Genomic DNA, 21,639 nt, shown 5'->3' with positions numbered 1-21,639 from the left:
TGAGTGGCAACCTCTGCCAAAACACAATAAAGGGGTACAATATATATGTTATACAACGTAAGGTCATCATTTTACTTAATGCATATTTTATTTGTGATCAAAGTACTGCATGGTGCAGCACTTCATGTTTTAAGCAGATATATCTTTTTACATACTCAAGGAGTAATGAACTGTTTCTGAATTCCTGGTTCAATATTCTTGAACAAATGCTGATTTGTAAGTGTTATCATATTCTCTGTGCACAATTCATATGATTTTAAAAATCCACATTTTCGTTTTTTCAGTCAAAACTATTTATAATTTTTTTTGTGAATGGAAAGTTAAGAATATATCTACTGGTTTCATGCTGTATTGCTATATTTTTCCTGCTATCCTCTTAAAACTTATATCACTTAATACAAATGTGATATTAAAACTAAACTGTGTCTTACAAATATTGCTTTATTTCATTCTGGTTACAGTTTCATCAGTATTTCTAGATGGTAAATCATATTTTGATTACATTTTTTTTTTTTTTTTTTTAGGAAACCAGAAGTAGGTGAAACCCATCAGCCTAGGCAGCCCGGAAAACCCCCAGACCAGGGTCCATCTGGTATCACTAAAAGCCAAACAACCAATGTCTTTAAGACAGAAAAGCCCAAACCTGGAAGGAGCCCCTCCTCCATCAGCTTGCTAGAGTCACGATCAAGGCCTGAAGTGAAAGAGGATCCAAAAGCAGCCATGATGCCCAGCTTCCTCAGTGAGGGCAACCCCCTCAGTGCGATGTCTTCTGTAGTGAACAAATTCAGCTTTTTCGGGGATGCAGAGGAAACGCAGAAAGCACAGTCACAGCAACCAGGGCCAACTAAAGCAGCACAGCAGCAAGGGTCCCCAAAGCTTACACAGCAACAACAGGGGCCTTTAAGGCCTGGGCCTCAGCAACAAGCAGGGCCTATACATCCGCAGCAGCAGGGGCCTCCCAAAACTGGTCCTCAGCAACAAGGGCCTGCTAAAACTGGACCTCCACAACAAGGGCCCACTAAAACTGGACCTCCGCAACAAGGGCCCGCTAAAACTGGACCTCCGCAACAAGGGCCCGCTAAAACTGGACCTCCGCAACAAGGGCCCGCTAAAACTGGACCTCCACAACAAGGGCCTGCTAAACCAGGACCTCAGCAACAAGGGGCAGCTAAAACTGGACCTCCACAACAAGGGGCAGCTAAGCCTGGACCACAACAAAGCCCTCCAAACCATGGACCTCAACAGCAAAGTCCTGTCAAATCTGGTCTGCAACAACAAGGCCCCGTTAAGCTTGGACCTCAACAGCAAGGACCTGCAAAACCTCCCTTCCAGCAGCCAGATCCTCGAAAGGACCCATCTAAACAAGAAATCCTTTCTAGCCAATCACAAGGCCCATCTTCCAGTTCTACACCAGCCCATAAGAAAACTCTTTGTCCTCTTTGTACAACAACTGAGCTTCTTCTTCACACTCCAGAAAAGGCAAATTATAACACCTGCACACAGTGTCATATTGTGGTGTGTAGCCAGTGTGGATTCAATCCAAATCCCCACATGACAGAGGTAAGAAGTCCCTCCATTGTATACATTCTTTTACTTATCAACTAATAAATATAATCTTAGAACTCGATCATCTCTAGAGGGGTGAGAGTACTGTAAATGGTCTAAGTTTAGAACTCCACTACAAAAAGCTTTTTAATAAAAGTTTAAATGAAGGAGGGAACCCACGTGGTGAAAGTACATACACTACCAGTACTATTTTATACATTTCATATTTTGAGGTACACATTTCTTTAAAAAAAACACACGCTCATTGGGAATACTGTACTTGTGGATCCCAATTTGTAGTTTTTACTAATACATCAAATAATGCAGAGGCCTTGCATATTAGATATGGTTTCCAAATTCAAAAATGTTAATATAAAAGTTTAACAAAAGAAAATGTTACTGTTAATTTTGTTCCAGACATGCATTACTGTAACAGACATTTGGTATAGTGGGGTGTAAACCCACAAACTTCAATTAAAAGACCTACTCTCTGGACAGAATCTAATATAACACCTGCTTCCCACTTAGCTGCATGCTGATGAAAAGTATCTGTATTATTTGGGTCATAGTTTTTTCAGAGCAACCACAAAGGACCTGTTTCAGTTCATTTACAAAGGGTCCTTTTTGAATTTATTATCCGATTTAATGAATCGTGTTCTCTGCTGTATAAATAGACTTTCTGAAATACTGTTCTTTGTTTTAATACAGTAAACAAATTACTGTTAGAATGTCCTTTTAACTTTAACCAGTAACTTAGTAAACAGTGAGATTGTTAGTATGATGAGAAAGTCATCATGTTGGCAAAGCTTTCATATTTGAATTAATTACATTGGTAATCTTCTCATAAAATCCTAACAACATTCCCCACTAGGACTAGAATGGATATTGTTAAATTTGCAGTGAAAGGCCTAATAATTAGCATTGCTACAGATCTCCATTTTCTACTTTGCTATTTTGCTGTAGCCTTGGCAACAATAGCAAGCTCCTGTGTTGCTATGTCTTGGTTGCAACTAAGCATGAAATGCAGCCGGTCTTTTTGTGGGAGCTACTAAAAGATTACCTAAATGATATAGTTCAAAAAAGAAAAAAAGCATTCTAGACTAAATTCATACTTCTCACCCCACTAAATACTAAATCTAAAACATGGTTAGACTGTAAAGAAGACCATATCAGTTAATGTAGCTTACCGTAAAGAGGTTTCTAAACCTGGTCTATAGTGTTATATGTTATTTTTGTTATCTAGAAGAAACAAATATGCATTTGTGTGTTATCTGTGGTAGATAATGTCAGAACAGTAAGTTAAATATTAACAGACCAGAACGAGAGCTTGCCAAGTATGCCTTGATTCTTTATCAGCCTCTAATGCTGTGGAAAATTATTGCAGGTGAAAGAGTGGTTGTGTCTGAACTGTCAAGTGCAAAGAGCAATGGGCATGGATGTCTCTGGACCTCCCATGGCAAAGCCACAACCTCAGCAGCCCAAACAGCAGGTTACCCCTGGCTCCCCTCAGAAGACTGAACCAAGCAAAGCACCAGAGCCTAAAAAACCTTCCCCACTAACCAAACAGCAGTCTGTGTCCAGTTCTCCACCCATAAAGCCTAAAGAACCCTTGAGTGATTCTTTGAGCCAGAAACAAGCACAGCAGAAAGATTTGACTCCCAAGCCTGGCCCAGCAAGGCCACAAGAGGATAGTAAGCAGAAACAAACAGGGGTGCAGAAACCACCAGATCAGACTGTGTCTACCTCTCCTGCTCCTGGCATCAAACAAGCTTCACAGGTTCCCCAAGGCCCTCCTCCAACACAACAAAAACAGCCGACACAGGTACAAGATGCCACTAAGCCAACCTCACAGCCTCCACAAGCTGGTGTAAAACAAATGCAACCTGATCCAAAATTACAGCCCCAGCAGAAATCCAGCCCAAAACCCACAGAGCAATCATTGGAAGCAAAAAGTCAAAAATCTGGAGACCCCACAAAACAAGTGCAAACACAACTGAAAGAAACAGCTAAGGGTGTGACTCCTAAAACTGACCCCAAAACTGGTTTACCAGTACTGGAGCCAGCAAAATCTGAACAGCAGCTACCAAAAGGTTCCCCAGTACCAACTGCTGCCAAACCTACACAGCCTGCACAAGTGCAACCCATTCAGCAACCCCCAAAACCTCAAGAGCAGTCAAGACGGTTCAGCTTAAACATTGGCGGTATAACAGAGACACCTAAGCCACAGCCTACCACTCCTCAAGAAACTGTAACTGGCAAGCTATTTGGATTTGGATCTTCATTCTTCAGTCAGGCATCTAATTTGATCAATATGGCAGATAAGCCAGAAGAACAGCCTGTTCCCGTTGCTAAACAGCAACCTCCTTCTCAGCCTGTGACTCGTCAACAACCACCCAAGGAAGCCAGTTCGGCTCAGTCCTCTCCAAAGCTCCCTCCTGCCAAAAAGGAAACACAACCTCCAGTGGCACAGAAGCCAGAGCAACCAGTTGTTGGAAAAACCCCTACCTTTGGTCAGGAGAAAAAATCTGTTTCTGAAAAAGAAGTTAAACCTCCGGTGGAGGCAACTAAGACCGTGGCAGGAAGCAGTGCTCCCCCTGCACCTCCTAAATCAAACTGTCCACTCTGTAAAGTTGAGCTCAACATTAGTTCTAAGGATCCACCTAACTTTAACACTTGTACAGAATGCAAGAACGTGGTATGCAATCTTTGTGGATTTAATCCAATGCCTCACCTCACAGAGGTAAGAAAACATATATATCATAATTCATAACTGATAAGGATGTTGACTAGCATGGCATATTGTCCCACAGTGTTATCATAATTAAGCCATCTTTACTTATAGTGTGGTTCAAAAGTCACTTGAATAGTTTATTTACATAGAGCAAAAAAACTTGGCAGGAAGCAATAGTGGGCAAGGTGCAAAGGATGGTATTGTGGACACCTTGTGTCATTGGCATAGATTTTGGGGGTTTTCCAGTGAGTTATAGTACGCCACCCAAGGATGCAAACCATCATGGAAATGATGCTCATGGTCTATGATGTGTATTTTTCCCTGACATTGACTGGTGGAGTGATTTTTTTTAACCATGTGTATTGCCCCCACCTATATGAATATATCCATTTTGTTTTATTTCTTTCCATTTCCTTAAAAGAAAATTTAAAACAACGTTATTGTTTTATAGTTACCAATTGAATTGTGTTATTTAGATCTTACTTATAGAGGACAACATTAAATGAGGAGTTTTTAAATTAATTTTACATTTGCTAAAACTAAAAACAGTGAAATAGAGAATATCTAGAATAGGTTATTTTTGTTTTCAAGTAAGTTATCCACCATTATGTTATGTACAAAGATAACAATATTATAGCAGGGCATAGTGCATCACCTGATTTTTCAGATGTACATGCATATTCCAGGACATTTATAACTTTGGTTCTATACTGTCTGATTATACAATTTCTTTTTTAAGATTTTGAAGCTTTTTCTTTAAAGCTGCAAAAGCCAAGGCTGTACAAAAGAATACCCCTCATTAGCATGACATTTTTTAGCGATATATGCTGTGCAACTATTTGCAACAAAGGAAAATGAATGGGGAGAGAGAGCCAAATCTGGTGGATTCTAGAATGCCTGGTTTCAGTGAATCGGAGAGTAGGTGATTATTGAACAGTGTCACAAAATGAAGTCTGTTCTAAGGTTAATCAGCATTTCAAGTTATTGGTTGTACTGCTTTTACATCAGAAAACTAAGAACAGAAACTAAGACAATAATTGTGCTAGAATTAGCTATTTCTAGACCTAAAATTACATAGATATGTACTGTGTCTTTATACGTGTATTATACCCCACTCCCATTGTATTCATTATTTGGTTCTAACATCTTAAATACTCTTTTTTGAAACACTTCAATTGTGAACATTTTGCTTAAAAATGCATTATAAAATGATAACAGCATTGTAGAGAATAATACTTTCGATAAACACTGACATGGAAATGGAACATATTTGCATTTTGCTTTAATCAGGATAGAATATAAAGTCACACTTATAACTGCATAATTGAGCTAAAGATTAAACCATGAGCAGTATTTTTTAAGAATAATTAGCTGAAACTGTAATTGTTTAGATGGTGGTTAATGGACCAGAGAGTTTTCCTATCAAGCTGCATATATTATAAAAGCCATCATAGCATAAGCTAACACGCAAGTGGTTTTTAAGCAAGCCTTTTAAAACAGACTGGCTCTTTTGCAATATGCAGGTTATTGGGACAATAAATGGTGTGCTCTGTGAAAATGGTCCAACCTGAGAAATGATTTTCATATGGAAATCTAAGAGCTTCTTTGAAACCACTGATGATTTATTGTTTCACTGTTTCTGATGGGCAGACACAATGCAGTTGATGGGGTGTTGCTAATATTATGTGCATTGGTAACTTTGTGTATGTTAAAGACTGGTGCTTATAATACTGATGCTAAAAGACAAAAAAGTGTAAAATAATTTTTTTCAACATTTATTTTGGAATATATAACAATGGCTGGAATATCTTGATTTGAATTTATGCTCTTTTTCTAACTACCAAATGAATCATTTTATATCGTGCTGTAAAGATTTTACAGCTTGTTCAAGCTATTTTTCTTCTTCTTCGACGTGGGTTCCTCTGCTGCTGTTTGTTTTTTAATTTTAGAAAAGCAGCAGTCCTAGAGCTGCTTCTGGTTATTGTATTTTGTATCTGTCTCTGACATTTTATTTCATTACATTTTTTACACAAGATCCCACAAATAAAAGAATCACTGCACCAACACACAATACATGATTATAGCATCAAAGTAATAGTATATTAATATTTGTGCTTACTGTGTAGTTATTGCCAGATAGCAGACATAACATGCTGCTATATATTTTGCAAGCTTTCCTGCATAACATAGAGCATGAATGGAAGCACTTATCTTGTGAACCATCAACATTTATCTGTATCATGAGATAAACATTGGGAAAATTGAAGGTGATAACAGCAAGAGAGGGGACAAGGGGGATATTCACACTCCTGAATATCAGATTGAATAGAATCATTATATTTATGACACTTTCTTTATGCCCCACATTATTTCCGTAAGCTATGGTAATATTGAATTAAATTTCCAGACATAAGATGACATAACCACTATACAAAATTAAAAAATTAAAAAAATTAAAAGGCGTTCAATGTTTATCATGCTGCTGCTTTCATTTATATTAGGGATTTAAAACTATGAACTATGAACCTATGAACTATGAACCTATGTCAAGTAAACAGCCTTTTTAGCTTATGCCTTCACCAGTGTTATATGACACATAACTTTAGTTGGGTATATGCAGATTTTTCAAGTACTACACTATAGATTTTAGATGTTTAACCTGCTGTTTCCTGATTACTTCCTTACTCCCTTTGTACCAGCCACTGGTAGACAATGGCTTGGTTTACATGCACAAATAAAAATAAGTCCCACCCAATTTGGATTTACATGTTATTTTCTTTGAGAGAGAAATTCAAATGACCTATTTTAATATTAAAATTTGTAAAGGTGCAGTATATTTAAATGTTTCTGTCAGAGTTCCAATTTGGCCTTGCACGACACCTGATATAGTGCAGCTTTCTTAAACTGGGTTTACACAGAGTTTTTAGGTTGTGTTTAAGAACCGCCAGTGCAGCCTGCCCCATTTGGCTACCAAATAAATAAATAAATAAATAAATAAACAGACATCACGTTAAAACATTTATGATTTGCTTGTGAACAATATCATACATTTTAAATGTGGTTTGGAAATTCAGTGTCACCGCACCGACCATTACAGCGACTGCACATAACAGCGCAACGACATCACCGCACCGACCTTTACAGCGACTGCACATAACAGCACAATGACATCACCGCACCGACCTTTACAGCGACTGCACATAACAGCGCAACGACATCACCGCACCGACCATTACAGCGACTGCACATAACAGCGCAACGACATCACCGTGCCGAATTACAATTCAATTCCCAGAAGACTCTCCGAAGTTCACAAAAGCGTCACTTACCAGGAACTCGGACACACGACACAGTCAGAGTGGGGTTCACCACAGATTTTCTGATTGCAGAAGACTATAGTTTTTTTTCACTGTTCCCACACAGCTCCATCATAACTAGATTGGTAAATGGTGATGTCCTTCACGGTGATGTCGGCACGGTTTTGGACTCGCTTTATGTCATGTAATCCTTGCAGTTACAGTTTTGGTATTTCACTTTTCAGCCAGCGTCATGGCTGTCTACAAACAATGTCTATAAATGTCTAGTCCTTTATTCTCAGTTTTACACAAATAATCACAATAACTAGACAAAGAATCCCTTTCACTTCCAATGAGAATTCAGGAAATAAGAATATATTTGGACAGATAACTCCTGAAAAATACTCTCTTTTTATTGATAGGTAAAGTGAGCAGAGCTCAGTTAAATCAGTTACTGTATTTGGCATACTTTCTGGATTCCTAAGACTGTAAAACATTACACCACCGCACCCTATATTTTACGTAAGCAATAACACACGGCATATCTTACTGCACGCTTGGTTGTCCATCAACAAGTACCATGGACAACGTACTTCTTTCGAGCTAACGTTGATATTTTAAAGTAGCTATAAAAGGCTGACCTTTGCAGCCTGGCATGAGAAAATACTGTGCATTCGCCTTACAGTGAAATTATACAATGTCTTTATTATTTAGCAAAGTGTTTACTTTGTGTACCTATTCATGCATAACTGCATTAAAAATTAAATTGTATTTTGCCTTGGTAATGATCTGTCTTAAAATACCATTACGTGTGTAAAATACATTAATCTTTGTGTCCTAATAGGATTTAATAATCTTCAAGCAGCATAAAGGCATTATTACACGGAGCAGTTTATCTTAGTCAACCAAAAGCTTTAAACCTCTGAGATGCATATTTCCTCCATTATCACAGTCTTTATCTATTTTTCCATCATCTCATATTTAAGCATTTACATAGGAAATCATTGCTGCATTGCCAGCTGGATTGCAATAAAGGAATGTTGGAAAGGACAATCTTGACAACATTTTCACCAACACATGTATAACTGACCTCAGCATGTGTCAAGCTGTGCAGTCTCCTGGGAGAATACATTCAGGTTTTCATGTAAGGATAGGCTAGAATGTTTACTCTCTTGGGACCCACAGTCTTCTGGTTGCAAATTAAGGTTTTACCAAACCATGAACAAACTTAACCCAGTTTTCTAGCGTATGAGAAAATTGCAGTTTGAGTATGAAGCCCCACAGGTACAGTAATACATTCCTCTTGCTAGAGAGATGAATACATCTTTGTTGTTTTACTGAAACCAGTTAAAGAATGATGGTCTAACATTGAATAATTGTTCTGAACTTTCAGGAGACAAGAGTTCAGTCCAGGAATAAATGATCAAACAGTGGTTGATATGTGTATGGTATGGGGTATTGTGCCATTTTACAGGCTTATTACTAGATAAATAGATATTTCACTTAAGTCTTGTATCTCAGAATATTATCACAATCATATTTTTTAATTGTGTTTAGTACCCTAATGTAATTGTGTGGTTTGTGTGATCTTTCATGCGAGCAGCTGATAAAGGCAGTGACCACAAAGACTCCTCAGCATAACAAACCTTTTAAAAAGTACTCCAATAGACTGTGACGTTCTATAGGGAATCGAGTCAAGCATTTTTGGTTTGCATTATGATTCTGTTGATCCCACAAACCTTTTTAGATTTGGCTCTACCTTCTTAATATCCATTGTAGTACTTTTGCCTATTTTACCCAGTTTCTCCCTTTTCACGTCTTGAGAGTATTTCTATCTTTTTGTTGTATTTTAAAAGAACACGCATTCTTTTTGTAGCCATTGTGGTTGCTGTACACAAGCTTTTTTTATGTACACAAATGCACGATATTGCACAGTGATGGGATTTTCCAGTTTCTGGTATGGGGGGAGGTAGTTGCCGTTAATTGGTCAAGGCAGTTATGTGATGGTGAGATATGAAACGTTCTACGGTACTCCATGCACCTTCGTGGAATATCCTTTCTCTCCCCATTTTCTTTGTATTACTGAAAACTACATATATATATATTTCAAATTTGAAAAAAGAAAAATGCTGTGGGTCAGTATTCAGACAGGCAATAATGCGTGCATTGAGACAAGAGCGGTAGTGGCCTTTTATGTTTTTAATGACCCCCCCATGTCCATCGGTTGCATAACAGAGGTTGTGTTCAATGGAAAAAACTGCAACACAATGTGAGACAGTTCAATGTTGCGTGGATGAGCTGGGCAGTTGTCACTTAAAAGGCATATGTGATGGTGTTATAGCATTGGCTTCCTATTCCAATTCTTCAGCCACTCTATAAACAGTGAACTTGTCATCCAGGCATTTCCAGAATTCCTGTAGATCACAGGAAGGTGTGAACGATCTTTTGGAAGACAGTTAAGGCTTTTACTTTTTCCGATCATGAAAGGAGGGCGCTTCTCTGTCCCATCCACATTTGTACAGCACATCAAGTAGTGTGGAGTAGTGGTTAGGGATCTGGACTCCTGACCAGAGGGTCATGGGTTCAATCCCAGGTGGGGCACACTGCTGCTGTACCCTTGAGCAAGGTACTTTACCTAAATTGATCCAGTAAAAAAAATGGGTAATTGTATGTAAAAAATAATGTGATATCTTGTAACAATTGTAAGTCGCCCTGGATAAGGGCGTCTGCTAAGAAATAAATAATATAATAAAAATAATAATAATAATGTAATGCGGTCCATGGCTTTTTTTCCGCCCTGTAAACACTTCCCCCCTCAAACCGAGTTTCGACTGCATTAAATATGTTACATGGCTGGAACTCGTGTAAAATCCGAGGTAAGGTGTTTGTTATTCATTTGACAGCCGCTGCAAGGTCAGCATTTTATTTCTTGTCGTGTTCTTTACGTTGAACCACGTTGTGTCGGGTTTTCCAACAATTGAGCCACCCATCTGATGGATTGAACTCCTTTCCCCGCTCTATTGCTAGCTGAGTTGCTTTCTGTTTCAGAACGGGTCTGGAGATGTGAGCACTTTGCGCTAGTTTCTGACAGTACCAGAGCCATAAAGCATCGCCAACTTCTGCTTCCTTTCCGTCGCGTTGATGCTTACGGCCTTGGTTTGTGCTGTTTTCATACTCCTTCATAATGTTGTCATTCATCTTTAGAATGTGGCAAACGGCAGATTTTGAAATGCCAAACTTTTCAGCTACGTGCACTTGCTTTGCTCCAGGTTCACGTAGATCCTCCAGAATCCGAACTTTATCGGTTATAGAGGGCTACACGTTTAGAAGCCATTAGGTCTACACATAAACAATCAGCGGATATAAATGTACAGAGCATCCCCGTCTACTAAATACTGTGTAGGCTATCTGAAATTTTAATAATACAGGGGTGAATTCAGTACGTTATGATGTGTACAGGGAAGCTGAAATGCGTGCCCATTTTGCATTCCCCCTCATTCTGTAACCATGGAAACGTTTGAAAAAGTTGTCATTAAGCAGTATGCCGTTGTTAATATCCGGAATCTGTTAGCATTAAAGTCTATGGGACACGATTGGTTCCCAGAACAATGTTGATAATAACCAAAAGTTATATCAGGATTGCTAATAAGCGGCATCTACTGTATGTGTGTGTGTGTGTGTGTGTGTGTGTGTGTGTGTATATATATATGTATATATATATATATATATATATATATATATATACATATATTCATGATTATCTGCGCCCAGGGCCTAGTTAAAAAAACCTCTGAGGGCAAGGCTGCTGGCTGGCATTTAAACAGTATGAGTGCTTAGCACAAATTATTACAATAGATTATGTTATAGTGTAACATTATGGAATTTTATTTGAACACCTGCACAATCTAAGTCCTGGAGTATAAATATTAACTCTGGTATGCAATCTGTGAAATATGCCTTTTCAACATGATTGATGTTGTTAATATAATGTTTAACTTGACAAACATGGGTCTATACAATTGATCTAACACTGCTGTCTTTAAAATATTATCCTCCCTGGAATTAATATTTTTAAAGGCGTACATACACTAAAGAGACACCATGCATTGTTAGACATTTGATTATTAATACACACATTGCCTTAGCATATCTAAACTGTGATGGTATTTAGAACTGTTTAGATCAATTGATTATACTCTGATTAAACGTTTCCACCAATTTTTTAAGCATTTATAAGCATTACATATCAATATTACAAAAACTTCTAATTTTTTATGTATAATGAATGAATAAGTACGATTCACATAAAGGCATACTGACTAACCCTCCTGTGAATGTGGCTGCATCGGTCATATTTACTCAAAACATGTTTGTGTACACAATCAGTCAAAGGAAATACCAAACATGGCAGAATTCTTATTTTCTGTGTTTATGTTAATTACACTAAGCGTAATAAAGAAGGTTTCTTGCTGGTTACCATCTTTGTTTTCTTGTCATTGCTCTAAAATGGCTGAAAATATTTCCTTCAGATGTTAGTGAATATTAACCAACCACGTGAAATGAATGCTGTGCTGATACTCTGACACACTGAAATACAAAACTGTGGAGGAGTGTGCAGATGCATTTTCTGGAGGCCTTGGCTATATGGTGGCCATATTGTTGACTGTAAAGGTTGATGCTTAACTGGTCATCTTCTAAAATACAACCCCCTTTCTTACAGTCTACTGCCAGCAGGGACATGATTGCATCACTGTTCACTGTTCTCTTTATCAGCAGATGTTTTCTTTTGTGAGATAACCAAAGATTACTTAAAACTGAGGGGAAGGGGAACAATATAGCCATCTGCTGGGTACTTTGTGTGTGTTTTTTCTTTTTTTTAAAACAACATTTCAGTCTTTGTGGTGTTTTAACCAAACTAAATGACGAAGCAATTTGGAACATAAAATGGATTTAGATAGAAGTTACCTGCCCGGCAGCAAGTCTGTCCATTAGGTATTCTGCCTGAAGTACAGAAAGTAATGGCAGTATTATCTAATGCACTGAAGTAACCAGTCATGTTATCTGTCTTTGTCAAGAGCTTTAAAAGGTTTCTTCTTTTTTTTCAAGAAAATGTTAATGATTTTTTTTGGTGTGTATCCTGTTTTATGATATGAAAAGTTTTCTTCTCCTTTTAGAAAAATAGAATAATAATTTTTAAACAACTTTGTAAGGGGGACATAAAGTTTAAAAATCTGGCACAGAAACTGAAACTCACATGGCATAAGTTAAAGTATAAATACAATGGGGCTTATTTGATATTAAAACAACTTGTATTATTTTCCTTGACAACAGTCTAAAAAACATACTGGATTGTGTAATAAGCTTAAAGTCTAGTGTGAGAAACTCATGAGTTCAAGTTGTGTCTGTCGGGGTCCTTGTGTTTGAGTTTGCTTTTTAATGTCAGCCTTCAGGAAAAATTCGGGGGGTGTCGGAGAGGGCCCCTCACTCACTACGATCTCCATTTCCTACCTCAATCCAGTCCTCCCGCATAGTCCGGATGAGGCCAGCCTCACATAGTTCTGGGTAGTAAGGTTCCGCCTCCGCCCCCGAGCTCAGTCTTGAAACCTGACTCCCGAGCTTACGCCCCGCCAATACGTCAGTCTCAGGTGGGCAGAATGGGAGCTTGTCTTTGGCTATCATATCTGTCAATCTATATTCACCTATATAAGCATGACTCTTACTTCTGGACTGTCTTGCATTTGTTTATCTCCTTGCCTTTTGACCGGCTGAGCTATTTATAATTTAAATAAGCGGAAATAGCATCTCCTATACCAGAATAACATCTCTGAAGAATTACCACAATGGATTCTGATCTTTCTTCAATCGAATCTGAGGATATACAGCCTGGGCAGCTATCTCCAGCAATCAACATCACGCCCAGGCTCGTATCATATCCTCTGCCATCACAACCAAGCCATGGCTCGGCGTTCTCCCTACCAAAGCGAAAGAGCCCCAGGCAAGCACCGGTTCCAGTGCAAAACCAGCTGCTTTTCAAAGACTGTCCGGTTGCTGTTCGATTTATCAGCTCCTCGCGGCCAATCCACCAGCAGCATCAACTCACTTATCCCTCACGACCAGTTTTCACTGCAGTACACTACTCTCTCAGATGCCATCAAATGCATAAAAATAGCAGGGCACGGGGCACGGCTAGCAAAAGTAGACATCACAGACGCCTTTAAAGTCATGCCCACTCACCCCTCTTAGAGACATTTATTTGGGATTTTCTGGCAAGACTCATTCTACTTTTCAACTTAATTAACTTTCGGATGTCGCAGCAGCTCCAAGATATTCGACGGAAGCACTCTGCTGGATTCTGTTAAACACTTGCCACATCCCCTTTGTCCTGGACTTACTGGGTGACTTTCTCCTGATATCTCCAACCTCGCAACCCGCAGTGCAAGCCATTACACAACTAAGAACACTCTTCTCTACCCTGATTTCATAGCAGCTCCAGACCTCAGTTTGTCCACAGACGCCTCACACGCAGGATTTGGCAGGCTATTCAGGTCCCAGTGGTTTTCCAGTACATGGCCTCAAGAAATTCAGGTATTTCAGTATTTACTGGCAAATGACACCAAAGCTTCACAAAGTAATCTTTTCCATCCTTATGATCCCTTATGATTTGTTTCCAAATTGACTTTTTAATCATTGGAGAGCTGCTGCCTGTTCATTGTGGTTGTTCTAAGAATGACATTCTGTAGCTTAAGGGGAAAGGTTACAGATATAAAAGCGGTCTTTTATTTTACACTTCAAAGGCGATGACTTGAAATACAATTATCTAGTGCAATGAATGAAAGCTATACAAACAAACCATAACCAGTCATGTTGAAGTGAAGGGTGTAAATCCTACTGCAATGTGGGGTGAAAGGGAATGTTACAGGATCATCCTTTTCTAGAAGGAAGATTATATTTTTGCATTTATTAACAACAGTAAACCAGCATTCCAGTCAAACTCATAATCCTTTCCTTAGAGAGAGAGAGAGGGAGAAAGTAATACTTGAAATGTATTTGCTTACGATTGTAAGTCGCCCTGGATAAGGGCATCTGCTAAGAAATAAATAATAAATAAGAAGAAGAAGAAAAAAGGGGTCTTCTTCATTGCTATGACAACAGTCATTCTCAGGCCTGGACAATACAATTATTTCATCAGAATTATGTTTTCTCAAAATGTGTTGTCTTTTTATTTGTCAATTATTCTTAATGGTAAAGTATTAACAGTCCAACTACTGTAAGTGATACCATTCAAATTTATAGCCATAACAATAATCAACACTCTAGCATAATGGCACGAAAGGGTGGTGAGATGTGCTGAGAGATATAACAATGTACAGGAGAAGGGCATCTGACGACTAGTCACTGATATCTGCACATCACACAACCCCTGAAGGCCATAATGCTTTTATAAAACAGCCTTCATAATCATAGGTTATAAATAGGCTTGCTACTGTTTGATTTAGATTTTTTTGCCAAATCAATGATTAATATCGATGTTTATTTTAGAAAGAATTTGCCGTTTTTTTTCAATCTTTATTTTTCAATCCAGGCTGAGAACAGGTGAAACAGGTGGAAATGCTTTAAAAAAAACAGACTTTTTATGCCACTGAGAAACGTCTCATTTAAAAAAAAAACTTTTATTATATTTAACATGCAACAAAACCATGGTTACCAACATTCTAATTGAAATAACGTTGGGTCAGAGCGGAGCTATACCTTGTAAAAAACAACCCAGGCTCTCCTTAACAGCACAGTGCGGGTTCGGTGTGGCCCCAGCGCGTTGTACAGTAGAAAAGAGACAAGAGTCTTTGGAAAGCAAGGCAGATGGGCCCGCTTCGTCCTGCCGCATAGACTTCAGCCCTCGGTCAAGGTATTGTGCACAATACTTATTAAGTGTTTTCCTCTTGCGGCCCATTTTCAAATCAGACTAGTAACTGTCACAGTATACCTATAGAAAAAGCTTACCTACATCTTAACTTGCTAATTTCAAAGTAGGAGCTTTGAATGACAGGCGCTGTAGCTGGCAAATGAAAGTGCACAGTCAGTTCAGGTCTTGGTGATTGACAGTCATTTAAACGAATGAGAGCATTCTAGTGCTGCTTCAGTCAACATGATCTGTCAGAACAAGATTAAATGACAGTGAAACTCCAGCAGCCTGCTAAGGGACCACTGAGATTACTGACAGCAACCCTTAGCCATTCAGAGCGGAACAGAGACGGGACAGACAGCAAGTATAAAAACTGCACAAACTAGAGATGATTTCTAAATTTTTATTTTTGGTAAGAAAATAAAAAATACAGAGTGGTTTTACAAACATTTATCCTATGTAAATTTATTTCAGTCAAACTTATATTTTTGGGGGAATTCGACGTTTAACATGCTTTACTGATTTAAAATCGAGTTATAAACACATCAATATAAGCAGCAAAGTATCCTTCTGGTATCTATACTATTCTGTACACAACAGAATAGGTTTATGTAAACATTTTTTGGAAACTAAGTTAACAAAGCAAAACAGTTTAATTTTATTAAAAATCTCTGAGTGCAGAGCTTGTATCCAGCATTGTGAATTGAGCACTTTCCGCGTGAGTAATCTCAGCGATTGTGATGGATACAGACACACACTGTTAGGGTATCCTGTGCGGCCTGTCAGGTGGAAACAAGGTATTAGTTGGTTCCATGCTGTTCACTTTTACAGTAGGATGTTGCCAAAAACTCATTCCTGGTCTGTGGAAACACTTGGCCAATTCAATTGTTTAAAAACGAATAAGGGCACTACTGGCAGGTTATAATTCTACCTTTTTGTGTACTACTGTGACATGGCAACTTTTAAAGAAACTTTTGAAAAATTAAACACAGCTTTTAGCTACTGTATGGCCTTCTGACTGATTTTTTTTTGTCTTCAGAAATGAGCCACATGTTAAAAAAGCTTGTTTTAAATTGTGATGACAGAAATTGTAACTTAAGCTTATTACATATATATTAGTATCATGAACCAGATTTCCTTGATACCTAATTATGTTGGTAAGAAAAACTTACAATGATCAGATTTCTGATGTTTAGTTAAATGCTGTATTTCCAAGCAATTACTAAGTTTGCAACTCTATGACTGTGCTGAGATACCCTTGGTAAATTTGCTGTCCAATCTGATCACTGGATTTTTTTCAGCTAATTAAAATAATTCTGTTTAAGTTACATAGCCAATTCAAGCTCAATTTGGGTGATATTGGATGTTGTTTTTACACATTTGACAAGGTAATTTTATGTCCATTCTGCAGTATCACATTCAGTCTCAAAGGTCGGTCTGTGGCCTGCTTATATTTTTTAGTTGTCATGGTGCTTTCAAAGGTGGGAAGCACTTGAACTAATACGGCTGCCATATTGAGGAATTGGCTTTTGAAAACTCATGGACACTAAGTTGTACTTGAATATGAAAATGGTCCATCACTTACCTCAATTTGACGTTACGTAAGATATGCTAATAAAGCAAGCGGGTGTATGATGAACCTCCATATTGCTGTTTAGTATTCCTTCGCACCCTATTACGGCGACAAAAAAGACGGTTTATACGTCACATGTAAGTTAAATACAAATAACAATGTTGCAATTTCGTCCCCAAACCCCATGATACCAACATACTTTATACATACAGCCCATGGTTATATATGGTTGGTAGACCACTGTATTGTATGATTCTCTCAATATCATTGCAGGTGGTGTCCAGTAAACATTAACCATTTCAGTGCCACATGGTTTTAACAACAGAATTCTCTTTCATACAGTCCATGTAGTTGGTATACTGCTGTATTCTGTGATTCTCTCAACAGTGTTGCATTACAGGTGGTGTACAGTAGAAAATACCTTTTCACTGCCACACCATTTTAGCATAAATGGTACAGATCTTTTTTTACATTTCCATTTTACTTCATGATTACAAACTATTTGATCTGACATGACATTCCCCTTAGATTATGCCCCAGGGGAGGCTTTTTGTTTGTTCTAGTTTGGTCTGAAAATGTAAGTCAGTTTCTGTAAGATGAAAATACTCAAGCCTTATTTTCTAGTTGGGAAATCAGCATATATTTTTCCCTGGCTACTAACTGTTATCTCCTTCAAGAGTTTCAACTCTGGCGTATTGATGCTATAAATATCTGTTGAAATGAAGAAAGCTGCAGTGATGTTACCTGGTGCTGTCAAAGCAGTTTATAGCTAAGCTGTTTTGATGCTAGAAGGCGCCAACAGGCACTCTGGTTCCATGCAAGTCAGTATTAAAAAAAGTGCTGAAAGTAGCAGAGCACCAAGTAAACTAATTTAATAGGGATAGATGTGAAGTAAAAAAGAAAAACAGTTTGGGACATTTTCTCTCTCTTAGGCCCTGTCCACACTATGCCTTTAATGTTTAAAAACAAGCTTTAAACCAGCTTAAAAGTGCTAAACACAGTTAGCGTCTACACTACGCAGTGTTTAATACCGTACTCGAGAAACTGACTCGAGGCCACCTCGGGTGGTAGTCTCGAGTCCGGTTCTAAATTAGGTTGCATCAGGTAGTACGGTTTGTCAGAAGTGTGGATGCTGTCATGCCGAAATACATTTTTTGTGTATCCTCCAATATCCCCAAATGCTTTCTGATATGTTTTGGCGCATGGACATTACAAATACAGTACTCAGGCGCCTGAATGGGTTGAGAATGACTCAATACTGCATACCATATACAGTTTCTGAGGCTTGTTGTAAAATGGTGGATCACGGAGCGACGGGATCAGATGACAAAATCAAGGCTAAGCACTTTCATGCTAAGAAGTGCTTGCTTTTACGTTGGCACGGGCTCCATACTTGCCAGGTTGTAAACATAAAATACAGTGCATGGTGGGATAATGTCATATTAAGCCTGACTAAACATGAAATGGTACTTTAGTGTGGACACTGAGCTGGAATAATTAAACCGTTTTTGAGTACAGTTCTCGAGATCGGTTATGTAGTGTGGAAATTTATTTGAAATATATCATTTTAATAGTTATTCATCAGAAGCAACCATTCCCATTAAAAAAAAGCAAATAAGATAACATGCTTTTTAATAACTACATTATTTAGTACTGCTGCATGCACAACACATAACTCAAGCCTAGTTGCATATTTGCAGAGATCCACATGAGCCCAAATAACTGCCAACAGGGGGTCTTCGCTAACAGAGGCTAACTTGTAAATGATCTACATTGCTTTTAATAGATATTGTACAATGTTATTTAATACAATTTGCATTTTTCTGTAAGATGTGTTCAGGCTGGATTTCACTTCTCTGTTTAAAAGTCAAGACAGAAATGCAAGGTATCAAAATACAATTATATGCAACAAAATAATAGAAAATAGATTTTTTGCAAATTAGAGAGATACTTTAGGTGGAGTTCGAATTGAACATATTGACAGTATATGTAATATTGATACTTAAAAAAAAAAACTGTGTGTGTGTCTTTCATGATTAATTTCTGCATTTGACAAATAGGATGCTGATTGCAAAAGTATAGTTTTCACTTGACTCCTTACATTAAACAGTAGTCAAAATAACCAGGGCTTCCACACACAGTTGCATTGCCTTTAGAAAGTCTGCTTACAACACTAATTTTTCAAATTTGCAGACTAGACTGTTTATTCTTTAGTGCTGTATGTATTTTGGAAGCCAGCACTCTACTATAAATTAAATGGTCAAGAATCTCTATTGTCATGCAACCTGATGGATTTAGTCATAGTAAGAGTGCAGGCTATTTAAAACACTGCATTTTGGCAACAGCTGCTGCTGAAGGCACCTGCTGGGAAACTGGTTGCTATCCAGCTACAGTCAGGCCTCTAGAGAAAAATGTTTGTCTCTGTTTTAATAGAACTTAAAAATAGAACCCCAGTTTTAATTAAACATGTTAATGTAAGACATTTTTTAAAGGTTGATGAACACATTCTCAAGGTTAGTGAGTGTTTTGAAACACAAGAATAAACATGACACCCTTATTTAAAACAGTTGAGAGGTTTGATTCTATTAAACTTAAGACACAATTTATAAAAACTATGTCTTAAAGGTTCCACTGTCCTGTTTTTACCAATAATTTATAGTATAAAGTGCATTGTTGCATTGTTATAAAACAATACAACTCCCAATGGCGCATTATAAATTCTGATCACCAGCAGTGGGACTTTGACGTCATCAAGGGAAGTCAGTCCAATTAGATATGCAAATGTACAGCAACACAAAAGAGATGGTTTCCCAATGTATTATCACACGTGGCCTCAAAATGTAAGGAAAAACAAAGTCTGGGGAATAATGGCTGGTCTGCAGTGTATGTGTTGCCTTAATATAACACATGGTTAGTGTGGTATTGTCATAAATGTAAACAAACATATATTGGACAATAGCAGGCTGTGTGGTCCTGTAGTTAAAGAAAAGGGCTTGTAACCAGGAGGTCCCCATTTCAAATCCCGGCTCACTTACTGACTCACTGTGTGACCTTGAGCAAGTCACTTAACCTCCTTGTGCTCTGTCTTTTGGGTGAGACGTTGTTGTAAGTGACTCTGCAGCCGATGCATAGGGGCAGCAGTGTGGAGTAGTGGTTAGGGCTCTGGGCTCTTGACCAGAGGGTTGTGGGTTCAATCCCCGGTGGGGACACTGCTGCTGTACCCTTGAGCAAGGTACTTTACCTAGATTGCTTTAGAAAAAAAAAAACCAACTGTATAAATGGGCAATTGTATGTAAAAATAATATGTAAAAAATAATGTAATTGTATGTCGCCCTGGATAAGGGCGTCTGCTAAGAAATAAATAATAATAATAATAATAATAATAATAGTTCACACACCCTAGTCTCTAAGTTGCCGTGGATAAAGGCTTCTGCTAAATAAACAAATAATAATAATTAATGCCCAAGCAAGGCTGTTAATACAAAATTTGAGTTCACAGTACCATAAAAAGTATATCAGCATGACCTATATCCACTGTATGCACAGATGTATCCAAATTCCCAATTCTGATAGTTAATGACTTGTCCTTAAGGAAGTCCAAACTAAGTTACATCACAGCTGAATAAGCCAAAATGTCAAAAAGTCAAGTTGAACAAACACTTAAATATGTGCAAAATGTACAGAAACGCTAGGGACAGACAGAAAAGCTGTTGTTTATTCCCCATTGTGTGATACTATCAAAGAAATACCTTAAGTCCCTTTGAAGAAGAGAAAATGGCTGAACATCGCTTCTGTGAGTTAACAGAAAATGAATTACAAAACAAACTACTAAAATGGTGATTAAAACGTCACTGTCACTGTTTTATAATAATTTTCCACTATAGCCCTCCTCTCCAGTCCGTATTTTCTCTATACATATATGTGTATATATATGTATATATATGTATATATGTATATATATATAGCTATGGTAAATTATTTCATTGTGTTTTAACTAGCAACACATGCAGTATCTGTTGAGTTTAAGTAGCAGTTACAGTGCTGCATTTTCTGTAATTATCTGGCATTTTTTAACATTGTATGTTATTTTCTATTACAATTCTTATAATTAAGAGTCATAACACCAACATTCTTCGCATTCCTATATAAGAATATTCTATATAGGAATCTTGCAGAATGTTTTTAAGACAACTCCTTCTTTGATACTATGTTGTAGCCAAATATGATAGCAATTGGACAAGTTTTACTGCGCAAGAAAAAAAAAAACAACTTATTTTGTAACAGATAAAAGACTGCTTTCACCAGTACCAATGTTGAGATCAACTACAGTAAATGTGCATGGTGGAAAAAAGTGACATGGTTTACTGTATTTTGAACTGAATCCAATATGTTAGTACTGAATACAGTTTTGTAGATTATTAGTAGTAGCTTGAGGATAATGTATTGATGTAATCTGACAAAAAGATAAAATAATAAAGTGGAAGTCTTTAAATATTACTGCGTAAAGTTACTGGTGATACACATTTAAAATGTTATGACATATGCATCTAGAATCTCTGCTGGCTCCTTTTATTTTAAATGTAAATAACATTCT

The 21,639-nt window shown here is 37.7% G+C and overlaps 1 protein-coding gene across 8 annotated transcripts in view; it reads left to right on the top strand.

Annotated features, from left to right (window-relative positions):
* Positions 1–21,639, top strand: part of LOC117414616 (protein piccolo) — a 111,543-nt gene that overhangs the window by 4,736 nt on the left and 85,168 nt on the right. For all 8 annotated transcript variants that reach the window (XM_059027361.1, XM_059027359.1, XM_059027363.1 and 5 more), the window contains exons 2-3: positions 525–1,560; positions 2,930–4,285. In XM_059027361.1, the coding sequence (XP_058883344.1) occupies positions 721–1,560; positions 2,930–4,285 (2,196 nt within the window). In that variant the 5' untranslated portion in view covers positions 525–720. The remainder of the gene's footprint in view (positions 1–524; positions 1,561–2,929; positions 4,286–21,639) is intronic.

This window comes from Acipenser ruthenus, chromosome 7 (assembly GCF_902713425.1).
Source record: "Acipenser ruthenus chromosome 7, fAciRut3.2 maternal haplotype, whole genome shotgun sequence".
NCBI classification, from domain to species: Eukaryota; Metazoa; Chordata; class Actinopteri; order Acipenseriformes; family Acipenseridae; genus Acipenser; species Acipenser ruthenus.
This window is presented reverse-complemented; position numbering and strand designations above follow the sequence as displayed.